This window comes from Chinchilla lanigera, unplaced genomic scaffold (assembly GCF_000276665.1).
Source record: "Chinchilla lanigera isolate Chin_1 unplaced genomic scaffold, ChiLan1.0 scaffold00065, whole genome shotgun sequence".
NCBI classification, from domain to species: Eukaryota; Metazoa; Chordata; class Mammalia; order Rodentia; family Chinchillidae; genus Chinchilla; species Chinchilla lanigera.
Window position 1 is genome coordinate 6,185,872 of NW_004955466.1, and position 19,807 is coordinate 6,205,678.

The 19,807-nt window shown below is 41.0% G+C and overlaps 1 protein-coding gene across 6 annotated transcripts in view; it reads left to right on the top strand.

Moving 5' to 3' along the window:
• Nucleotides 1–18,947, top strand: part of Wdr89 (WD repeat domain 89) — a 33,266-nt gene extending 14,319 nt beyond the window's left edge. For 2 of the 6 annotated variants that reach the window (XM_013522006.1, XM_005399148.2), the window contains 2 exons: nucleotides 9,259–9,397; nucleotides 17,489–18,947. In XM_013522006.1, the coding sequence (XP_013377460.1) occupies nucleotides 9,333–9,397; nucleotides 17,489–18,677 (1,254 nt within the window). In that variant the 5' untranslated portion in view covers nucleotides 9,259–9,332 and the 3' untranslated portion in view covers nucleotides 18,678–18,947. Of the gene's footprint in view, nucleotides 1–4,278; nucleotides 4,429–9,258; nucleotides 9,398–10,353; nucleotides 10,636–14,848; nucleotides 14,931–17,488 lie in introns of those variants that run through there. The other 4 variants (XM_005399149.2, XM_013522007.1, XM_005399151.2 and 1 more) reach the window with 4 other exon arrangements.
• The last annotated feature ends 860 nt before the right edge of the window (nucleotides 18,948–19,807 follow it).

Sequence of the window (19,807 nt, forward strand, 5' to 3'; positions counted from 1 at the left end):
CAGGAAGCTAGCCAGCCAGAAGGCTGGCGCTCCCCACCCGCAGCTCCCTGTGCGCTGGAAGCCCTCCCAGTTCCATTTTAATTTATTATGGTTAACAATGAAACTTTGAGTAATTATTAATATGCTAAACTGTCCTGTTGGGAGACCAGAGTTAGGCCCTAAATGATTTTTTGTGATTCATTTTGTTTTGGGTTCGCTGCTAGACGGCATTGGTGACCAAGGGCAAGCCAGGCAAGCACTGGAATAGTTGGATAACATATCTAAGTCATATGTTAGTAAAGCCTCAGTTCACGTGACACTATTTTAAGTCCTTTGTGTCCTTAACTTCAGGTTTAGAAAGTGTAATTTTTTGGTCGTAATATCTGGCTTCCCAGAGTGGCTCAAGGATTATGGCTTTTGTCGGATGTTTCTCCGATATCATGGTCCTTTATTATGTTCAGAAGAGAGGAAATGAGTTTAGAACTTACTAGATCTGATCTTAGCACTGTTATGATGCATTCAGTGAGACAGGTACTCATGAGAAACTGAAAATGTGGGAACAAATAAAGCTTTATTTGAGAACTGGTGACACATAATCTCCAACAAGGAGCCAGAGAAGATGTCCACCCCGATCTGGGGTCTGCCTCCAGTGTATACAGCATTAGAGCATAAATTTACTAGATGGAGTTTTAAAATGTACCATTTCAATCTGGGCTTGGTGGCACACACGCCTGTAATCCCAGCACTTGGGAGGCTGAGGCAGGAGGATCGTTGTGAGTTAGAGACCAGCCTGGACTACAAAGTGAGCTCAAGACCAGTTTGAACTGCATAGTGAGACCCTGTCTCAAACGCCCCCCCACCCCCCAAAAAATGATTTCAGTGTTTTTTCCTTCTTTTTTTGGTGCCGGGAATTGAGCTCAGGACCTTGCGCTCACCAGGCAGGTGCTTATGCCACTGAGCTATATACCCAGCTACTTTTAAAAAAAAATTTGTTGCTTTCTTTATAATTAGAACACTACCTAATTACTGAGCATGGTATATGAAGAGCCTTCTAAGAGTCCTGTGGGTCTCCCATTTGCTGTTTATTTTTTAATAAAGGCAATTAAAAGAGGGAGTGGGAGAGGGAGAGAACCAAAGATCAAAGTTCTTCTGTTTGATATGAGTGAAACTTGACTTTTTAAAAGTATTTTTGTGCGACTATAATGTTAAATGAAATGAGTCAGACATACAAGCTTAAATATCTCATAATTTCTCTTCTGAGAGAAACCCAAAGTATAAAGAGCAAATTGAAAGATAGTGGGAAACAGGGAAATAGATCTTTTGCAAACAGGGAAGGGGGGACCAAGAGGTGGAAGGAGGGGAAGGGAAGGGAAGGAGATAAGAATCAAGGTATGTCATGTACGTGTAACAATTCCCCACAGAAAATGTGATCATTAGCAAGATGTGGTGGCACACGCCTGTAATCCCAGCACTCAGGAGGCTGAGGCAGGAGGATTGCCGCAAGTTCAAGGCCAGCTTGAACTGCTTAGCAAGACCCTGTCTCAAAAAAAAAGGGTAATCATTATGTTCTTCAAAGCATGGGTTAATTAAAAAACAAAACAAAACTATTTTCCCTAAATTTTTCTTTGTAGGAGTCTTGTTAGGTCTGTACTTGGTGATACACTCAAGCTTTTATTTGATCATCTTTAATTAGGATGGTTCTGGTTGCATTAACAAAACAACTTCAAGTTGGGCTGATTTAAATGATTAGAAATGCCTTATCTCTTATAGTGTGTAAAGTTCCTTCCATCAGTTGGCTTGGTTCCACTTGACTTCAGAGTTAGTGCCCCCATCTGGACAATTTGTAGTCAGGAGAGGAATGCCTGTAGAGATAGGCATTTTTGTAAGGTTTATGTAACCAATTACTGATAAAAAGAATGGGATCACACTAACTGGTTTTGGCTAATTAGAGTTGGCCCCTGAAACTGGACTTAAGTCCAGAAACCCACAGTGATGCCACATGGGCATTGATAGCATTCTGTCCATTCAGGTTTCTTAATCACCTTTCCAACAAACTGTATCGTGTGCCTGGTCCCTCGGTTCCTATGGACAGTGTGTGCTAGATGGGGGCTATAGAGGGCATATTTCACTGTTACTTTCTCCACATGTATGCTTTGACCAAAAAAAAAATTAAAAAGAATGGTTGATTACTGTAACCATTTTAGGTTGTTATTTTTTTTTTTTCTGTCATATTACTTCCTTTCTCTTCTGCCAATATGTAGGGTTAATACTTATATAATTCCTTGTCAAAGCCTACCATACCTGATCCTTTTTTTCCACTTCAGTACTGGGAGTTAAATCCAGGTTCTTTGCAAAGAGCTACATGCCTGGTCCTTTTTTATGTTTATTTTGAGATAGAGTCTTGCTCACAGGGATGAAGGATTAAGATTTTTAAGGTGCTAGTAGGTTTCTAGCATGTAACCTAACTTTTTTTTTTTTTTTGAGACAGGGTCTCACAGTGCAGTTCAGGCTTGCCTTGAGCTCATCCTCCTGCCTCAGCCTCCCAAGTGCTAGGATTACAGGTGTGCACCACCATGCCTGGCCCTAACATTTGTTAAATTCTACTTATGTTGTGGGTTTTTTTTTTTTTTTTTTTCTGTCTTTTTGAGACAGGGTCTCACTATACAGTTGAGACTGGTTTCGAACTCTCTTTGTAGCTCAGGTAGGCCTTGTACTCACAGCGATCCTCCTGCATCAGCCTCCTCTATGCTGGGATTACATCTGGTTTATAATCATTTTCTTGGGGGCTGTTAGCTCCCTCCAATTAAATAGATGTGTTAGCATTCTTATACTTAAACTGTAAGTATGGATTACTTTGGAGCCCACTCCAGAATGACCCTTCCATTACCATCTCCTTGCTTCTGGGACATTCACTGGACATATGCATTTCACGATTGTCACCACTAGGTCTTTTTTTTATTTTGGTTTTTCTCCGGTACCGGGAACCGAACTCATGACCTTGCGCTTGCCAGGCAGGCGCTTTGCCGGTGAGCTAAATCCCCAGCCCCACCACTAGGTCTTATAGTCAACAGAAGTACTGAGTTCTAGCTGTGGGGCATTAGGGTTGTTGTCTCAAAAGAAAATTAATCCCATTAATCTTTATCCAATGTGTACTTCAGATGCAGCTGTTGCTTTTCAGTATTTTTAAAAAGTAGTAGTATCTTACCTTTTAAAGGTTAGGCATATGCTGATAGCATATGCCATCAACTCTTTTAATTATAATGAACAGTTATACCTGAAAAGAAAAATATTTATGTCACCCAGGCGTAGTGACACACACTTGTAATCCCAGCACTTGGGAGGCTGAAGCAGGAAGATCACGTGTGAGTTTAAGGCCAGCTTGGGCTACATAGTGAGACCCTGTCTCAAAAAGACCTCCTCTCCCCAAAAAAATACACACACACACACACACACACACACACACACACACGTCTAAAGGTGTTACTAATTTTTTTTTTTTTTTGGTAGTAGAGATTAAACTTAGGGAACACTGAACTGTATCTCCATCTCTGTTTTGTTTTTTGAGACTGGGTTTCTCTGTGTATTTCAGGCAGGCCTTGAACTCACATTGTAGCCCAGACTGGCCTTAAATTCATGGCCATCCTCCTCCTCCAGCCTCCCGAGTGCTGGAATTGCAGGCAGTCACCACCATACCTGGCCTTTCCATCTCTTTTTAAAATTTATTTATTTATTTTTGTCCTTTTAAGACAGGGTTTCACTATATAGTCCAGGCTGGCCTTGGGCTCACTCTGTAGTCCGGGCTAGCCTGGAACTCACAACAATCCTCCTGCCTCAGCTTCCCGAGTGCCGGGATTGATAGGGCAAGAAAGATTTTCTTTTTGTAACTCCATTTTAAAAAGTCACTTAAGTTCACTTAAACTGTAGATGAACTCACTGTCTAACCCCTTCCCTTGTATTTGACCATAAACCTACTAAAGAAAATCAAGGCTATAAAAAAGGAAACAAATAGCTAAAACAAATTGGGAAGTAAGCTAAATGTTAAACAATATCCGCCTGGCCAGCATGTGACCAGCAGCTTCTGGCAATGGGTAAACTTGTGACAGTTATGTGGTATTCTTGTAAAATTCCCAAAAAGTTAGGTAATGTAATGATGTGGTTGCCATGGAAACCCAAAAGGTATTTAAACTGAAAGTAAAGTCCAGTTGGGGCTGACATTTTCTCTGGCTCCTTGTTGGAGACTGTTGGTCACCGGTTCTAATGAGCCTTTGTTTGTTCCCAGATTTGGTCTCTCGTGAGTGCTTCCATGCTGAATTTTGGCATAACAGCATTACATTGTGGGTGCCACCACACTCGGCTAAAATTTTTATTTTGAGATAGGATGCACTAATTGCCCAGGCTCTCCATGGACTTGTAAGCCTCTCTCAGCCCTTTGAGCAGCTGGAATTACAGGTGTGTGCCACATGGTACTGCTGGGTTTTGTTTCACATGAATCTATGTAGTACAGTGCCTTCTCTAATAAGTAGTTTTTTTGATTGCTTTTTTTTTTTGAGACGGGCGTCTTGCTATGTAGTCCGGGCTGGCCTCGAACTCACAATAATCCTCTTGCCTGAGCCTCTGTAATAAGTAATTTTTAAATAGGTATAAAACATTTATTTTCTGTTAATACTTTTTTGTCTACTTTTATGAATTATTTGCATTAGCCTCTCAGATTTCATGTTCAAACTGATCCAGTTAAAGAATACCTCAATCTGATCAAAGCCATCTATGACAAATCAACAGCCAGCACCATACTATGTTCTTTTTTTTGGGTACTGGGATTGAACTCAGGACCTTGCACTTGGCAGGCAGGCGCTTGTGCTGCTGAGCTATATCCCTGGCCCCTCCAGCATCGTACTAAATGGACAAAAACTGAAAGCTTTTACTTTAAAATCAGGAACAAGACAAGGATGTCAGCTGTCACCACTCCTATTTAGGATAATTCTGGAAGCATTAACCAGAGCAATTAGACAAGAGAGAGAAATAAAAGGTATAAGGATAGGAATGGAAGAAGTAAAATTATCACTATTTGCAGATGACATGATACTTTACATGGAAGACCCCAAAAGACTCCACAAGAAGACTCCTTGAATTAATCAACAAGTTCAGCAGTATAGCGGGATACAAAGTCAACACTCAAAAACCAATAGCATTCCTATACATAAACAATAAACAGACTGAGAGAGAAATTAAGGAAACCATACCTTTCACAATGGCATCCAAGAAATTGAAATATTTAGGAATCAATCTAACAAAAGAAGTAAAAGAGCTATTCAATGAAAACTACAGTACTCTGAAAAAAGAGTTTGAAGAGGATTTCAGAAAACGGAAAAATATTCCTGGCTTATGGATAGGAAGAACCAACATTGTGAAAATGGCCATACTACCAAAATTGTTGTACAGAGTCAATGCAGTCCCCATTAAAATACCATTAGCATACCTCACAGATCTAGAGAAAACATTCCTTAAATTCATCTGGAACCAGAAGAGATCCAGAATAGCAAAAGCAGTCCTGGGCAACAAAGATAAGTCAGATTCCCTGACCTGAAATTATACTACAGAGCTATTGTAATAAAATCAACATGGTACTGGCTAAAAAACAGACCAGAGGAGCAATTCTCAGTTGCAACTAGCTATGTTTAAGATGTACTTTATAAATAGGACAGAGTACTTTTTTGGAGACAGGGTCTTACTATATAATATAGTACAGGCTGGCCAGGAACTTGCAGGGATCTTAAATCTTATTATGGCAAAAACTCAAAAGAGTTTCTACTTAGGTTTATTGAGCTTTGCTATTAAGTAGTCAACTCTTTTTCATTCATTCATTTGATATAGGCTCTCACTGTGTAGATCAGGCTGGCCTTAAATTTGAGATCCTCCTGCCAGAGCCTCCCAAATGCTAGTATTTACAGGCATGTGCCACATGCCTGGCTTATCAGTAGTCAAGTCTTTTCCTTTCAATGGTACTAGGATTACATCTAGGACCTTCACACTGAGCAACAGCCCCAGGCCCTTTTTTACTTTTAGAGAGGGTCTTGCCAAGTTGTAGAGGGTGGGCTTGAACTTTTGAAGCTGCTGCCTCAGTTTCCTAGAGTGCTGGGATGATAGGTATGTACCAACATGCACTGTTAGTAGGGAGGCTTTGTGTGTGTGTTTGGGGGCGTGGTTCTGTGTATTGAACCCAGGCACATCACACTGTGTTACATTTCCAGCCCATTTTCTTTTTTCATTTTGAGACAGGGTCTTTTCTAAATCACTAAATTGTCCAAGCCTGGGCTTGAGTTTGTGATCTTCCTGCCTCTGCCTCCCAGAGGCTGGGGTTCCAGACCTGCACCACTATGCCAGACCTACTGTCTGCTCTTAATGAACTAGATAGTAGCCCAGCTGAGAGATTGATCAGTCAACATGTTGCGGTGGCAGTTGCTCAGGAAGTTACCATTTGAAGCTTTCTAATGTCCCCAATTACTGCATTTTTATTCAGACATGAGAATTGTGTCTTAGTAAGACCCATAATAGTGCTGATGGCTCAGGGCCAGGGCGCTGCTGGGTTTCTGTAGTTTCTGGATCCTAAGTAGGTAGCTCTTTGAAGGAGTGATGGGTCAGTTTAAAATACTAGAAATTTTCCAGGTGTGGTGGCGCATGCCTGTAATCCCAGCACTTGGGAGGCTGAGGCAGGAGAATTGTTGAGAATTTGAGACCAGCCTGGGCTTCAAAGTGAGCTCAAGGCCAGCCTGAACTGCTTAGTGAGACCCTGTCTCAGAAAGACAAAAAATAAAATAAAACACAATAAAATATTGGAAACTGTTTTGTTTCCATTCCTAAACAGATAGCCCATATTTAAGTTTGTTATGGTTGCTTGCTGTGTCTTCTAAGTCAAGGACAAGGAACTTCTTTTGAGTGGAAGGAAAATTGTTTTTAGCTAAGCAGACTACAGTAGCTTTTGACCTTAATACCATTTCCTTTATCTGGACCTCTTTTCCTTGTCTCTTGTGAGTTTTGAGAAAGGTGAGGATGGCAGGGTTTCAACCTGTGTATAGTTGAAGAGGTAGTGGCAGTAAACTCCTCTTCCTTTATCTATCCTTTTGTCTTTTCTGTTTTCTTTGTGTTTGTTTCATTTCTTTGTCCCTCCTACATTTTGCTTTAGTGATGTACTCTGCTGTGGTTCTGTGTGTATATCTGTGTATATCACACATGCAGATAATACAGACATACATTAATAGAAAGCTGGCTTCCTCAGCTCACAGTGTAATATTTAGAATGCTAATTCAGCATTTTTATGTGTCTAACAGAAACAAAAAATTAAAATTATGGCTAATTTCAAAAACATTCTTAATGTTTTTGTTTGAACCATATGAAATTATCAGTATTATTTTGACCTGCAGAAATAGATTTAATCTAATACAGTGGACCCTGGACTTACAAACTCAATTTGTTCACAAAAGCTGGTTACAACTCAAGTTGGTTGTGAGTCAAGAGTACTTTTCCTGAGGGCTGGGGATTTAGCTCAGCGGCACAGCGCCTGCCTGGCAATTGTGAGGTCATGAGTTCGATTCCTGGTACCGGAAAAAAAAAAAAACCAAAAAAAAAAAAAAAAAAGGGTACTTTTCCCATAAGAAGTAATGGAATTCCCAGCACTCGGGAGGCTGAGGCAGGATTGTTGGGAGTTCGAGACTAGCCTGGGCTACAAAGTGAGCTCAAGCCCAGCCTGAACTGCATAGCGAGACCCTGTCTCAAAAAGACCAAAATAAAAGAAGTGATGGAATTACCCTTACTATGTTCCAAGCCTCCCAAAGTACCTCTTATCTGACCTTTTTATAATAAAAAAAGGGGTTATATAAAGTGTCTAACCAGAAACACCAAAAATTTTCCTAGTGTATTCACTAGGAAAAAGCTATAAAATGTTGGGGGCTAGGGGTTTAGCTCAGCGGCAAAGTACCTGCCTGGCAAGCGCAAGGTCGTGAGTTCGATTTCTGGAACTGGAAAAAAGAAAGAGCAAAAAAAAAAAAAATTTAAAATAAAATGTGCCTAGTTTACCAGAAACAACAATTTCATGCTGTACTCACCCGTTCAAGTGGACATCTTTGGTTTGCAGAAAGGGAGGATGCTATGGAAGGTGGTTACTGTTTGGAAGGAGAGTCCCCTTTTGTAAGAACATCAGCAGTCTGGCTTTCTGGTGTCTTTCCTCTCCTCAGGAGAGTCTGTAGCCCAGTAGGGCCTGCATCTGGTTCACTAGGTCTCAAGGTTTCAAGAACTAAAAGCCGATCTAAGGCTGTCTGTTTCTGTCTTTTCTTTAACACTCTTAGATTATGATCACATTCTTTACTTTCCCTTCCTTTCTTAGCTTCTTTTCTAGGTTTTTGGGGCCATTTTGATAGCATATATAATCGTAGTGATTATATAAAGCACTGACTGAAATCGTATCCACACACATGCACATCTGGGCTCAGACTGATGCTTGCATGTTTTTCTGGCATTCCTAGTCTTTCTTTGCAGCTGCACAAGTGACCAGTGCTCTCAGGTCGTAACTCAAGACTTTGGTCAGATGTTAAACCTAAAACTGATTGTAACTTGAGGGTCCACTGCTTCTTTAAACAGCCTACAGCCCAAAACTAGAATTTGGAGATTGATTGAATGATTGGAGTGAGTTGGAGGATTAGATATTTATAAGGGCTTCTACTTGGGACAACTGGGTAGATCAGAGTTCCATTATGATGCCAAGCCCATTGACCAAAATGGAGAAAATTGAGATGTGTAAGTGATTGTCGTTTCTTAAGGTTTCTGGGGAAGAAGGGAACACATCCAAAGAGAAATACAGTAGTCAGTAGACAGTTGGGAATGTGGATTGTAGAGAGAGTCATTTGAAAACATGAGTGTGAATGAAGTCACCATGGGAAAATGTGGAATGAAGAGAAAAAAAGATCTGATGGCTTTTCCTAAGGCCTGGAAAGTACAGAGAAAACTCAGATCAGGTCTCTATGTGAAAGACTATATTCGTCATTCTGGAACAGCTCATTAGTATGTCAGATGAAGAATTACATAGTCTTAAAGTGTTATATTTCACTTCTGGCTCATTTGCATGTTAATGTGTAAAAGCATGGGTTAAGGATTTCTCCCTGCCCCCATAAGTGATTAAACTGCCTCAGCCTATCTATGGGTAAACATGAGCCCTATAGCTTTGAAGTGTTGTGGGGGTATACCTAGTTTCTCTCCAATGTCATTCTGTCTTATCTTCCTTCCCTCCAGCCTCCATCCTCCCCCTTTTGAAGAGGACTCTCAAGTGGTGGACGACTGGAATGTTTGTTTAAGTTACGACCCAAATGCAGGTTGCTTATGCGGTTGTAAACAAAGATGAGGGATGCCAGAAAAGCGTATGTAAACATAAGTAAGCATCAGTCTGAGCCCAGATGTATGTGTTTGTGGACGTGGTTTTGGTGAGTGCTTTATATAATTGCTACAGTTACTGCTGTCAGAATGGCCCCCAAAAAGCTAGAAAAGAAGCTGAGAAAGGAAAGGAAGGTAAAGAAAGCAATCACAATTGAAAAGAAGAAGGAAATTGTGGAGAAATACGAGAGTGGCATTCGTGTGACTGATCTCGCTAATATGTACAGTATGTCAAAATCCACCATCTCAACAATCTTACAGAGAAAAGATTTGTATAAGGAAGCTAGTGTTGCTAAAGGTGTCACTCAAATTAGTAAGTCACGACCAACAGTGTTAGATGAAGTAGAAAGGCTGTTATTAGCGTGGATAAATGAAAGGCAAACAGCAGGTTACAGCCTGTCTGAATCTGTAATTTGTGAAAAAGCTAGGGCTATAAATGCAGATCTCATAAAGGATAATCCATCAACAAGTGATAACGGTAAAACATTTCGTGCCAGTAAGGGATGGTTTCACAATTTTAAAGCAAGAACTGGGATTCAGAGTGTAACTAGGCATGGTAAAGCAGCCAGTGCTGATAAGAGGGCTGCTGAAACTTACATGCACTGCTTTGAGAAGATGACACAGAGAAGTAGCTTTGGCGCTCATCAGATTTTGAACTGTGATGACACTGGCCTTTTCTGGAAGGAAATGCCCAGGAGAACATCCATAGGCTTGCAGCTAGACAGTGGTGATGTTGAAGAACTGGTGGAGGAACACTCAGAAGAATCATCTACAGAGGAACTTCATCTTCTGGCTGAGCAACAGAGAATGGCAGCTGAGGAGCTTTCTGAAGAGGAGGGGAAGTATCAACAATCAGTGCAGCAAAGTTCTTCTTCTGAAATAAAGGAAATCCTGAAAAAATGGACAGAGCTACAAACATTTGTACAGAAGACCCACCCAGACAAAGAAAAAGCCAATCATTGCATTCACTTGCTTAATGACAATGTTATGTCATACTACAGAACAGTGTTAAAGAAAAGACAGAAACAGGCAGCCTTAGATCAGCTTTTAGTGCTTAAAAGCTTGAGACCTAGTGAACCAGAAGCAGGTCCTACTGGGCTACAGACTCTCCTGAGGAGAGGAAAGACACCAGGAAGCCAGATTGCTGATGTTCTTACAAAAGGGGACTCTCCTTCCAAACAGTAACCACCTTCCATAGCATCCTCCCTTCCTGCAAGCCAAAGATGTCCACTTGAATGGGTGAGTACAGTATGAAGTTGGTGTTCCTGGTAAACTAGGCACATTTTATAACTTTTTGGTGAACACACGGGGAAAATTTTTGGTGTTTCTGTTGAGACATATTGTACAACCCTTTTTTTGTTATGAAAAGATTAGGTAAGGAGTGCTTTGGAAGATTTGGATCGCAGTATGGGTTATTCCATTACCTCCTATGGGAAAAGTAGTCTTGACTCAACGAACTTGAGTTATAACCAGCCTTTCTGAACAAATTGAGTTCATAAGTCAAGGGTCCACTGTAGATTGTTGTTTTTGTGAAGTATGCTCCATTTTAACCATGCATATGTAGCCTGCCACCTGTTTGTTTGGGGTTTTTTTGGTACTGGAAATCAAACTGAGGACCTTGCACATGTCAGGCAGGTGCTGTGCTGCCAAGCTATATCCCTGATTGTTACCGGTGCTAATTTTGAGGTGCTTGCTGTAGCGTTCCATCTGGTGCCTGCTTCGCCTGCCTTACCTTTCAAACCCCAGAATCCCTTCAACTGAAGCTTTGCAGGAGAAGGTTTCCATGTGAAGGAGTGCTGTCCTGCCTGGGTGTGGTATGAGTAGTTCTAGTGATATAGGGAAAAGAAACTCCCAACCTGCTAGATATCTGGTATGAGTTCCTGCTCTCTAAAAATCAAAGAATGAATTTTAGGAACAACAGAGGTTAACAGCAGAATGTATTTATTGGGGGAAAGAAAGCTTCTGTCAGAGAGAGAGACAGAAGAGGTCCCCAGTGGGTTGCCAAGGAACCTTCCTTTTCTAGGGACTTTTATAGAGCAATCCATGAGGTGAGGCAGGTCCAAGGTGGGAAACATGGGAACTCATGAGGTGGACAAAACTATGGTCAGCCAATAAGATTATAAGCATAATTGCTCAGGTAAAATTGATTAAATCAAGATCAAATGGGAAAATGAGTCACATAGCAAGCTGGCATGAATACAGAACAGGGGCTTTTCAACTAGCGGAGTGGGTTAGTGACTCTTCCTGGCTTTCTCAAGGTGATAAGACCTATTTAGAATATCAGTCCCTGATGTTTATCCCTAGGGAGGTATGTGGGTTCATTTATTTTATCTTTTGTCTTGAGGTCTGGCCCACAGCTGGGCGTGTCTGTCTCTCTTACAGCTGCAAGGTTTCTAGTCTTTCTTGCACTGGCTCCTTTGAGGCCTAGCCCTGTCTGAGTGCCTATAATATTTCTGTCTTAACTCAGTTACCTATAACACTAGTTCCATAAATTAACATTAGCTCAAAAGTCACATTAAATTTTCCAGTTGTTTTTTTATCCGATAAAAAGAGATCAGTATGAGGTTATAGTAAAGAACTGTTTCTTGCTGGGCATAGTGCCATGAGCCTATAATCCCAGCACTGGGGAGGCTGAGGCAGGAGGATTCGCAGTGAGTTCCACGGCAGACTGGGCTACATAGTAAGTGCAGAGCTAGCGTGAGCTACATAGTGACACCCTGTCTCAAAAAATAAATAAATACCAAGTTTTATTTTAGGATATATTTGAATAGAATAGTTTGTGGTAAAGATTCACAACTAGTTTTCTTCAAAAATGTAAAATCTCAGCATTGCCTTTGTGCTTTACAGTACTTTCATAATTTTTCTTTTCTTTTTTTTGAGACAGGGTCTTGCTGTGTAGTTCAGGCTGGCCTTGAACTTACCATGTAGCCCAGGCTGGCCTCAAACTTGTGGCACTCCTTCTGCCTCAGCCTCCCAAGTGCTGGGATTATCTACTTTTATAATTTCATTCTTTTACTAATTTCCATAAGCAGCTCCTCCCTGCAAACACGCAGATGCACATAAAATCCTTTTTGTTTCACCTGTTGCTCTTAGAACTCTTAAGAGCTGCTTTTTTTTTTAAATTGATGTCACTGGGGAGCCAACCCATGGCTCCTTTACCACTGGACTCTTTCCCCAACCCTTTTGCTTTATTTTCAGATAGGGTCTCCATGTTTCCCAGGCTGGGCTCAAATTTTTTATCCTTCTTAGTCTCCTGAGTAGCCAGGATTATAGATGTGTGCTACCACACCTGTCTTGATTGACCATTTTTAAAGACAAATAAGCAAGAATGAATCAGGTAATGAGTTTGGCAGTAAAATATCATTTTTCAAAATATATATTGTTTTTTGGTGTCTTTTTTTTTGTCTTTTTGAGACAGCGTCTCGCTATACAGATCAGACTGGCCTTGAGCTCACATTGTAGCCCAGAATGGTCTCGAACTCACAATAATCCTCCTGCGTCAGCCTCCCAAGTGCTGGGATTACAGATCAGACTGGCCTTGAGCTCACTTTGTAGCCCAGAATGGTCTCGAACTCACAATAATCCTCCTGCCTCAGCCTCCCAAGTGCTGGGATTACAGGCGTGCGCCATCAAAAAGTATACTGAATGAAGAGCAAATTTCAAAAGAAGACACTTACAAATGTGATACCAATTTTATAAATTCTTACAGGAATAAAGTTTTAGTTTCTGTAATGTTTCTATTTATTTTTTATTTTATTTTTTGGTACTGGGAATTGAACTCAGGACCTTGCACTTGCCAGGCAGGCAATGTGCTGCTGAGCTATATATGTAATGTTTTAGTAAATAAAAAACTAAAGTGAGTATGGCAAAATGTTAGCATCTGTTATGTTCAAGTATTACATATTTGGATATCTGTTAAACTGTTTTCTACCCCTCTTTGTACATTGGAAGTGATTCATAACTAAAGAGTTAAAATTTTGAATGAGTAGAACAAGCAGTGTAACAAAACAAGAGGAAGCCGGGCGTGGTGGCACACGTCTGTAATCCCAGCACTCGGGAGGCTGAGGCAGGAGGATTGTTGTGAGTTTGAGGCCAGCCTGGGCTACAAAGTGAGCTCAAGGCCAGCCTGAACTGCATAGCGAGACTCTGTCTCAAAAAGACAGAAAAAAAAACAACAACAAAACAAGAGGAGCTTCCTTAGGTAGGTTGGTGGAGGATCTTTCTGTGGGGGGTGACATCCTACGACTCGATTAACAGGAAGGAGTTAGTCATGCAGAACATGGAGGGCAGGAGTATTCCAGGCATAGCAGCCATTGTGGCTGTGATCGTGAAGCAGCAGCAAGCATGACATGTTCAAGGCTGGGCAACGAGGACCATTTGATCCCAAGAGTTTGAGGCCTGGGCCACATAGTGTGACCCCCTCTTAAGTTAGAAAAGCAGCTAGGCAATGGAGTATAATACACAGTTTTTACAAATTGTAATTTCTTAAATATGTGTGGGGTGTTTTTGGGGGGGCGGGGTACCGGGACTCAAACTCAGAACTTTGCAATTGCCAGGTGGGCACTGTGCTACTGACCCATATCCTGTGCCCTAAAATTGTAATTTCTTGGTGATACTCAAAGTTCTTCTTTATATATAAGGTAGGAAGAATGCTGGAGTGGATGTTCAGTAGATCTCAGTACTGTCATTGATTCAGGCAAGGATAATCAGTGAGTGCCAAAAATCTGTAGTCAAAGGTTGTTGAAGCTGGGCGCGGTGACGCACACCTGTAATCCCAGCACTCAGGAGGCAGAGGCAGGAATATCACCATGAGTTTGAGGCCAGCCTGAACTACGCAGTGAGACCTGTCTCAAAACAAAAGAGAAAGAAGGGTTGCTGAAAGTTAGGATATTCTACAGTCTCAAAGTATCACTCCCTGGGTTATTTTCTGACTGCAGAGGGAAAGATGGGCCTTTAACTTAGAGGTCTGCTTGTTACCACCTTAAGCAAGTGCTCACCCTGCGCTGTGTGCGCCTCCCTGCTGATTCCCTGGCTGGAGAGGCTCCTCTGTGGGATTCCAGCTCACAGTGTTAAACTGGAATTCAGTAGTGAGCAGTTAGGCCAACCCAGAACGTGGGACCTTCTGAGACAACAGGTCTGGACTTTTAACATGTAATGTCATGAAGAAATGGTGCGGGGGGGAAACAAATGGGGAAGTTACTATGCTGAAGTGCTCAGAAATGAAGTGATATTTTGTGTGCAGCTAACTTTGAAATGGATCATCAAAAAAAAAGGTGGGTATGACAGGAAATTAACAGTTGGGGAACACAGGAGGTGAACGGCTGTGAGTGTGTGCACTGTACTGTTCTTTCAGCTTTTTCAGTAAGTATTTATGTATTCAGAATTAAAGTTGGAGGAGTATATACTCCTGCTTTGAGCCTAAAGCAGCTTTTTGGTATTTTCTGCCCACTAGTTAATGGTGCTGTTGGGAGCTACCTTGACGGATTTGTGCTCTTTCTCAGGAGGTGTCAGTGGTGTTAGTAGCGATTGTGCAGGTAATTTTTACGTAGTATTTATCGAATGTGTGCTACACCACACCAGATTGTGGCACAACACATTTCTCACATTTGTTCAGTTAACTTTTTTTTTGTCTTTTTGAGACAGGGTCTCGCCATGTAGTTCAGGCTGGCCTTGAGCTCACTTTGTAGCCCACGCTGGCCTCAAACTCCCGATCCTCCTGCCTTAGCCTCCTGAGTGCTGGGATTACAGGTGTGTGTCAACATGCCTGGCTTCACTTAACTCGAGTTAATAGTTACTTTCACTTTTAAAGATGAAAAAGGCAATACAAACTGGAATGTTTATCCATAAAGAACAATGAAACTATGCATTCGTGGGGAGATGAATGGAGCCTGAAACCGTAATGCTAATGCCAACACGTCAGACACAGAAAGTTAAATACAGGCATTGCATGATTTCTGTTATATGAAAAAACCTGAAAAATAAATAAATAAATTAACAGAATAAAGGCAAAATGATGGAGCCAGGCGTGGTGGTGCACGCCTGTAATACCAGCACTCAGGAGGCTGAGGCAGGAGAAATGCTGTGAGCTTGAGGCCAGTATGGGCTACATGGTGAGTTCAAGGCCAGCCTGAACTACATAGCGAGACTCTGTCTCCCAAAACAAAACACCCAAAAGAAAAAAAAAGGAAAGATTCTAGGAAACAAGGTAGATGTTTAGAGACAGGGCAGGGAGGAAAGTCAGGGATCAAAAATCATCAAAGCTGGGCCAGACAGATAGTTCAGTGGCACATAGCCTGGTAAGCACAAGGCCTTGAGTTCAATTCTTTGTACCAAAACAAAAACAAAAATCAAAACAAAAATCATGAAGCTGTGTTACAGGCATGCAGTTCCCCAAAATGAACACCATTGCTCTATCGCAAACATACACTAATAAAAATATATAATAAAGAATATGCTTATTTTATTGTATGTATCCATTAACAAATTTTTATCTTTTTTTATATCAGGATTAAGGGAAACACATCATTTTTAGTGTGAAGTTATTCTGTATTTGTATTTTAACCACTGTATTCAGATACCTTTGAAATACAAAATTAGGTGTATTTATGTGCCAGAAAACAAAGATGGAAACACAGATGCTTAGAAAGATATCACTAAGGCAACAGAAAAATTTTTTACTTTAATAATGCAAATGTGAGTCGGACACAGTGGTGCATACCTGTAACCCCCATGCTGTGGGAGGCTAACATTGGCGGGATTGCAAGTTTGACCCCACCTGGGTAACTGAGCAATTTAATGAGAACTTGTCTCAAAACAAAAATTTTTTTAAAAGGCTGAGGATGTAGCTTGGTGCAAAGGCCCTGGGTTCAGTTCCTAATGCTAAAAAAAGGAACACAAGTATGAATTTGTGAGGCTCGCTAAAATAGTCATTGGTGGACAGCACCATGGAAAGTTTGTGTTCGAGTCACTCAGTGTGCACAGTTCTCCGGCCTAGAACTTGTTGTACACACCAGCTACGAGTGCAGTCTAGTGTGGTGGTGAAGAGCATAATTCCTGAATCCCAGTCTCAGCATTTGTAAGCTGCTACTACCTGAGCAGCATTTCTCCAGGAGTGGACCGTCTCCTAGGGCTTGGTAGCCTGAAACAACACACATGGATTATCCTATGATTCTGAAGGCCGCGTGTCCAAAATAGAAGTCACTGAGCTAAAGTGAAGATGTCTGCAGGGCTGCATTTCCATTTGGAGGCTCAGGAAGTGTTTCCTTGCATTTTCCAGGCTCTAGGGGCCACCTACATTTCTTGGCTCATTACCTGTATCTTAAATCCAGCAATGTTGTCTCTCCTTGCCCACTATAGTAACATCTTCCTCTTACTGTCTTCCAGTGCCTCCCTCTTGTACTTTTAAAGGTACTGGTGGTTACGCTACGCCTCCAGGGCTCCTTTAGGGTAATCTCCCTATTTTAAGGTTAGCTTTGATTAACTGATTAGGAATCTTAATTTGATCTGCAACTTCATTTCCACTTTGCCATGTGACCTAACATTTTCAGGTTCCAGGGATTAAGGCCTGAACATCTTTTTTTTAAGACAAGGTCACGCTATGTAGTGCAGGCTGGCCTCTAACTCATGTCGATCCTCCTGCCTCAGCCTCCTGAGTACTGGCATTACAGGCGTGCATTACCATGCCTGGTTTAGGGCATGAACATATTTGAGAGACTTTTTATTTTATTTGTTTGTGTGTTTTGCCTGTATATTTCTATGTTCTAAGGAGAACATGATTTCAAATCCTAGCCAATGCTGAGGACTGCGAGTAGAACCCACTGGGTTTGAGCTAAAGGCACTACCAAGTGGTGTATGTATGTATTTACTAATTCTCTTATTAGCATAAAATATGTTTAGTAAATTTAATATTGAAGAGTGCTTGAAAAAAAAAAGAATGCTTGAATTTGAATTAGAAGGTATCTAAGTTTTAGTTACATCATAGAAATTATTACAATATTAGATACATTTTACTGCTATTTTATGCTAGATTTTTAAAAAAATGAATTACAATTTTAGGGACTCTTCAAGTTCATTTTTTATATTTTTATTACAGAGTTTTACTACCTCTGGATGCTACTCTTAATATGGAGAATATTGAAGAACACTTTGTTAATCTACATATTGTTAAATGTTCCTCAGAACCTAAAGAACCTACTTATGTACTTGACATAGATGCGTCAAACACTGTACAAGCAAAAAAAGGAAGTTTGGTTGCTGTTCTATGTTCTGATGGATCCGTAAGAATATATGATAAAGAAACATTAAATGTGCTACGAGAAGTGAGTGGACACCCTGGACTTCTTAATGGAATCAGATTTGCAAACTCCTGTGACTGCGTATATTCAGCAAGTACTGATGGCACGGTAAAATGTTGGGATGCTCGCGTAGCTGGTGAGAAGCCTGTTCAGCTGTTCAGGGGTTACCCTTCCAGTGTTTTTATTAGTTTTGATATCAACTGTAACGATCACGTCATTTGTGCTGGTACAGAAAAAGTTGATGATGATGCGTTGTTGGTATTTTGGGATGCAAGAATTAATTCTGAGGCTTCGTCCACTACTAGAGAACCACTTGGTGTGTACTCAGAGACCCATAGTGATGACATCACTCAAGTGCGTTTCCATCCCAGCAATCCCAACATGGTCGTCACAGGCTCCACTGATGGCTTGGTAAATGTGTTTGATATTAGTGCCGCTGATGAGGAACACGCGCTGGTTACAACGTGTAACTCCACTTCCTCAGTGAGCTGTGTTGGTTGGTCTGGGAGAGATTATAAGCAGATTTATTGCATGACACATGATGAAGGATTTTGTTGGTGGGATCTTAATCATTTAGATACTGAGGAGCCAATTACATGTTTGAACATCCAGGACGTCAGAGAAACGATTAACATGAAAGAAGATAATTTGGACTATTTGATTGGAGGTCTATATCATGAAAAGATAGACAAATTGTTTGTTATTGGAGGAACACATAAAGGAGGGATTCACTTACTGAGCTGCACCCCATCAGGACTGACCCCCGTGACTAGCCTTGGAAGCGGGCATGCTGCCACAGTCCGTTCTTTCTATTGGGATGTGCGGGATAATGCTTTGCTGACAGGGGGAGAAGATGCACGCTTGGTGCTTTGGAAATCTGGAGCTATAGAGAACACCTTGAAAGATAGCATGAAAAGAGCGTTCTCCGAGCACCAGAAGGTACTCGTTGATAGTAACAACTCCTACAAAAGAAGGAGAAAGCAGTGATATTCTATAGTATTAGATGTTTATTTCAGCTGGGGATACAGCTCAGTGGCATAAGTGCCTGCCTGGCAAGCACAAGGTCCTGAGTTCAATTCCCAGTACAAAAAAAAAAAAAAAACAACCCTCAGAGCATAGATGTTTACTTCAGAGGTTTTATAATCTCAAGTTTTTGGTGTATTACCTCTGGTAGACATGTTTAAAGCTTTTTAGGTTATAACAGTCAAGTCAACAACAACAAAAAAACCACAAAAAACATGAGCAAGTTAGCTAACAGTACTGGACAGATTGTGAAAATTATTTAATTCAGGTCTGTATGTAGTAGTCTACAATTTGTTTGAGACAGAGACTCACTGACCTTGAACTCACTGTGTAGCCCAGGCTGGCCTTGAACTCAGTCATTCTCTTGCCTCCGCCTCCCGAGCCCTGGGATTACAGGTGTGCGCCAGCATGCCGGGCTTCTAAAATATTTTTAAAACCTTTGGTTAAGTATAAAAACCAGTGAATTGAAAGTAAAACTACGTCCTCATTGTTGAAGCCCATGTGTTCAGTTAGAAAATGTTGGGTTTAGCTGGGCATGGTGGCGCACACCTGTAATCCCAGCACTAGGGAGGCCGAAGCAGGAGGATCATTGTGAGTTCGAGACCAGCCTGGGCTACAAAGTGAGCTCAAGGCCAGCCTGAACTGCATAGTGAGATCATGTCTCAAAAAGACAAAAAAAAAAAAAGAAAATGTTGGGTTTAAAGAAGTAGCTCAGGCTGGGCATTGTGACGCACGCCTGTAATTCTAGCACTTGGGAGGCTGAGGCAGGAGGATCGTTGCAAGTTCAAGACCAGCCTGGTCTACAAAGTGAGCTCAAGGCCAGCCTGAACTGCATAGCGAGACCCTGTCTCAAAAAAAAAAAAAGAAGTAGCTCAGATTGGTACTCTTTAGAAGTAGAGTAAAATTTGGGTTTTCTTTTAAGCTCCTAAGTTATCTTCATTCTTTATAGAATCAAATAAAACTATTATCTTTATTTGAGTTTATGCCTCCCCAATACCCCTAAAATTATTTTGGAGTATTTAAATGTAAACATTATAGTGAGTCTAGATATAATTAAATTTTCTTAGAAATAAAGTATAGGCATTTATAAAATG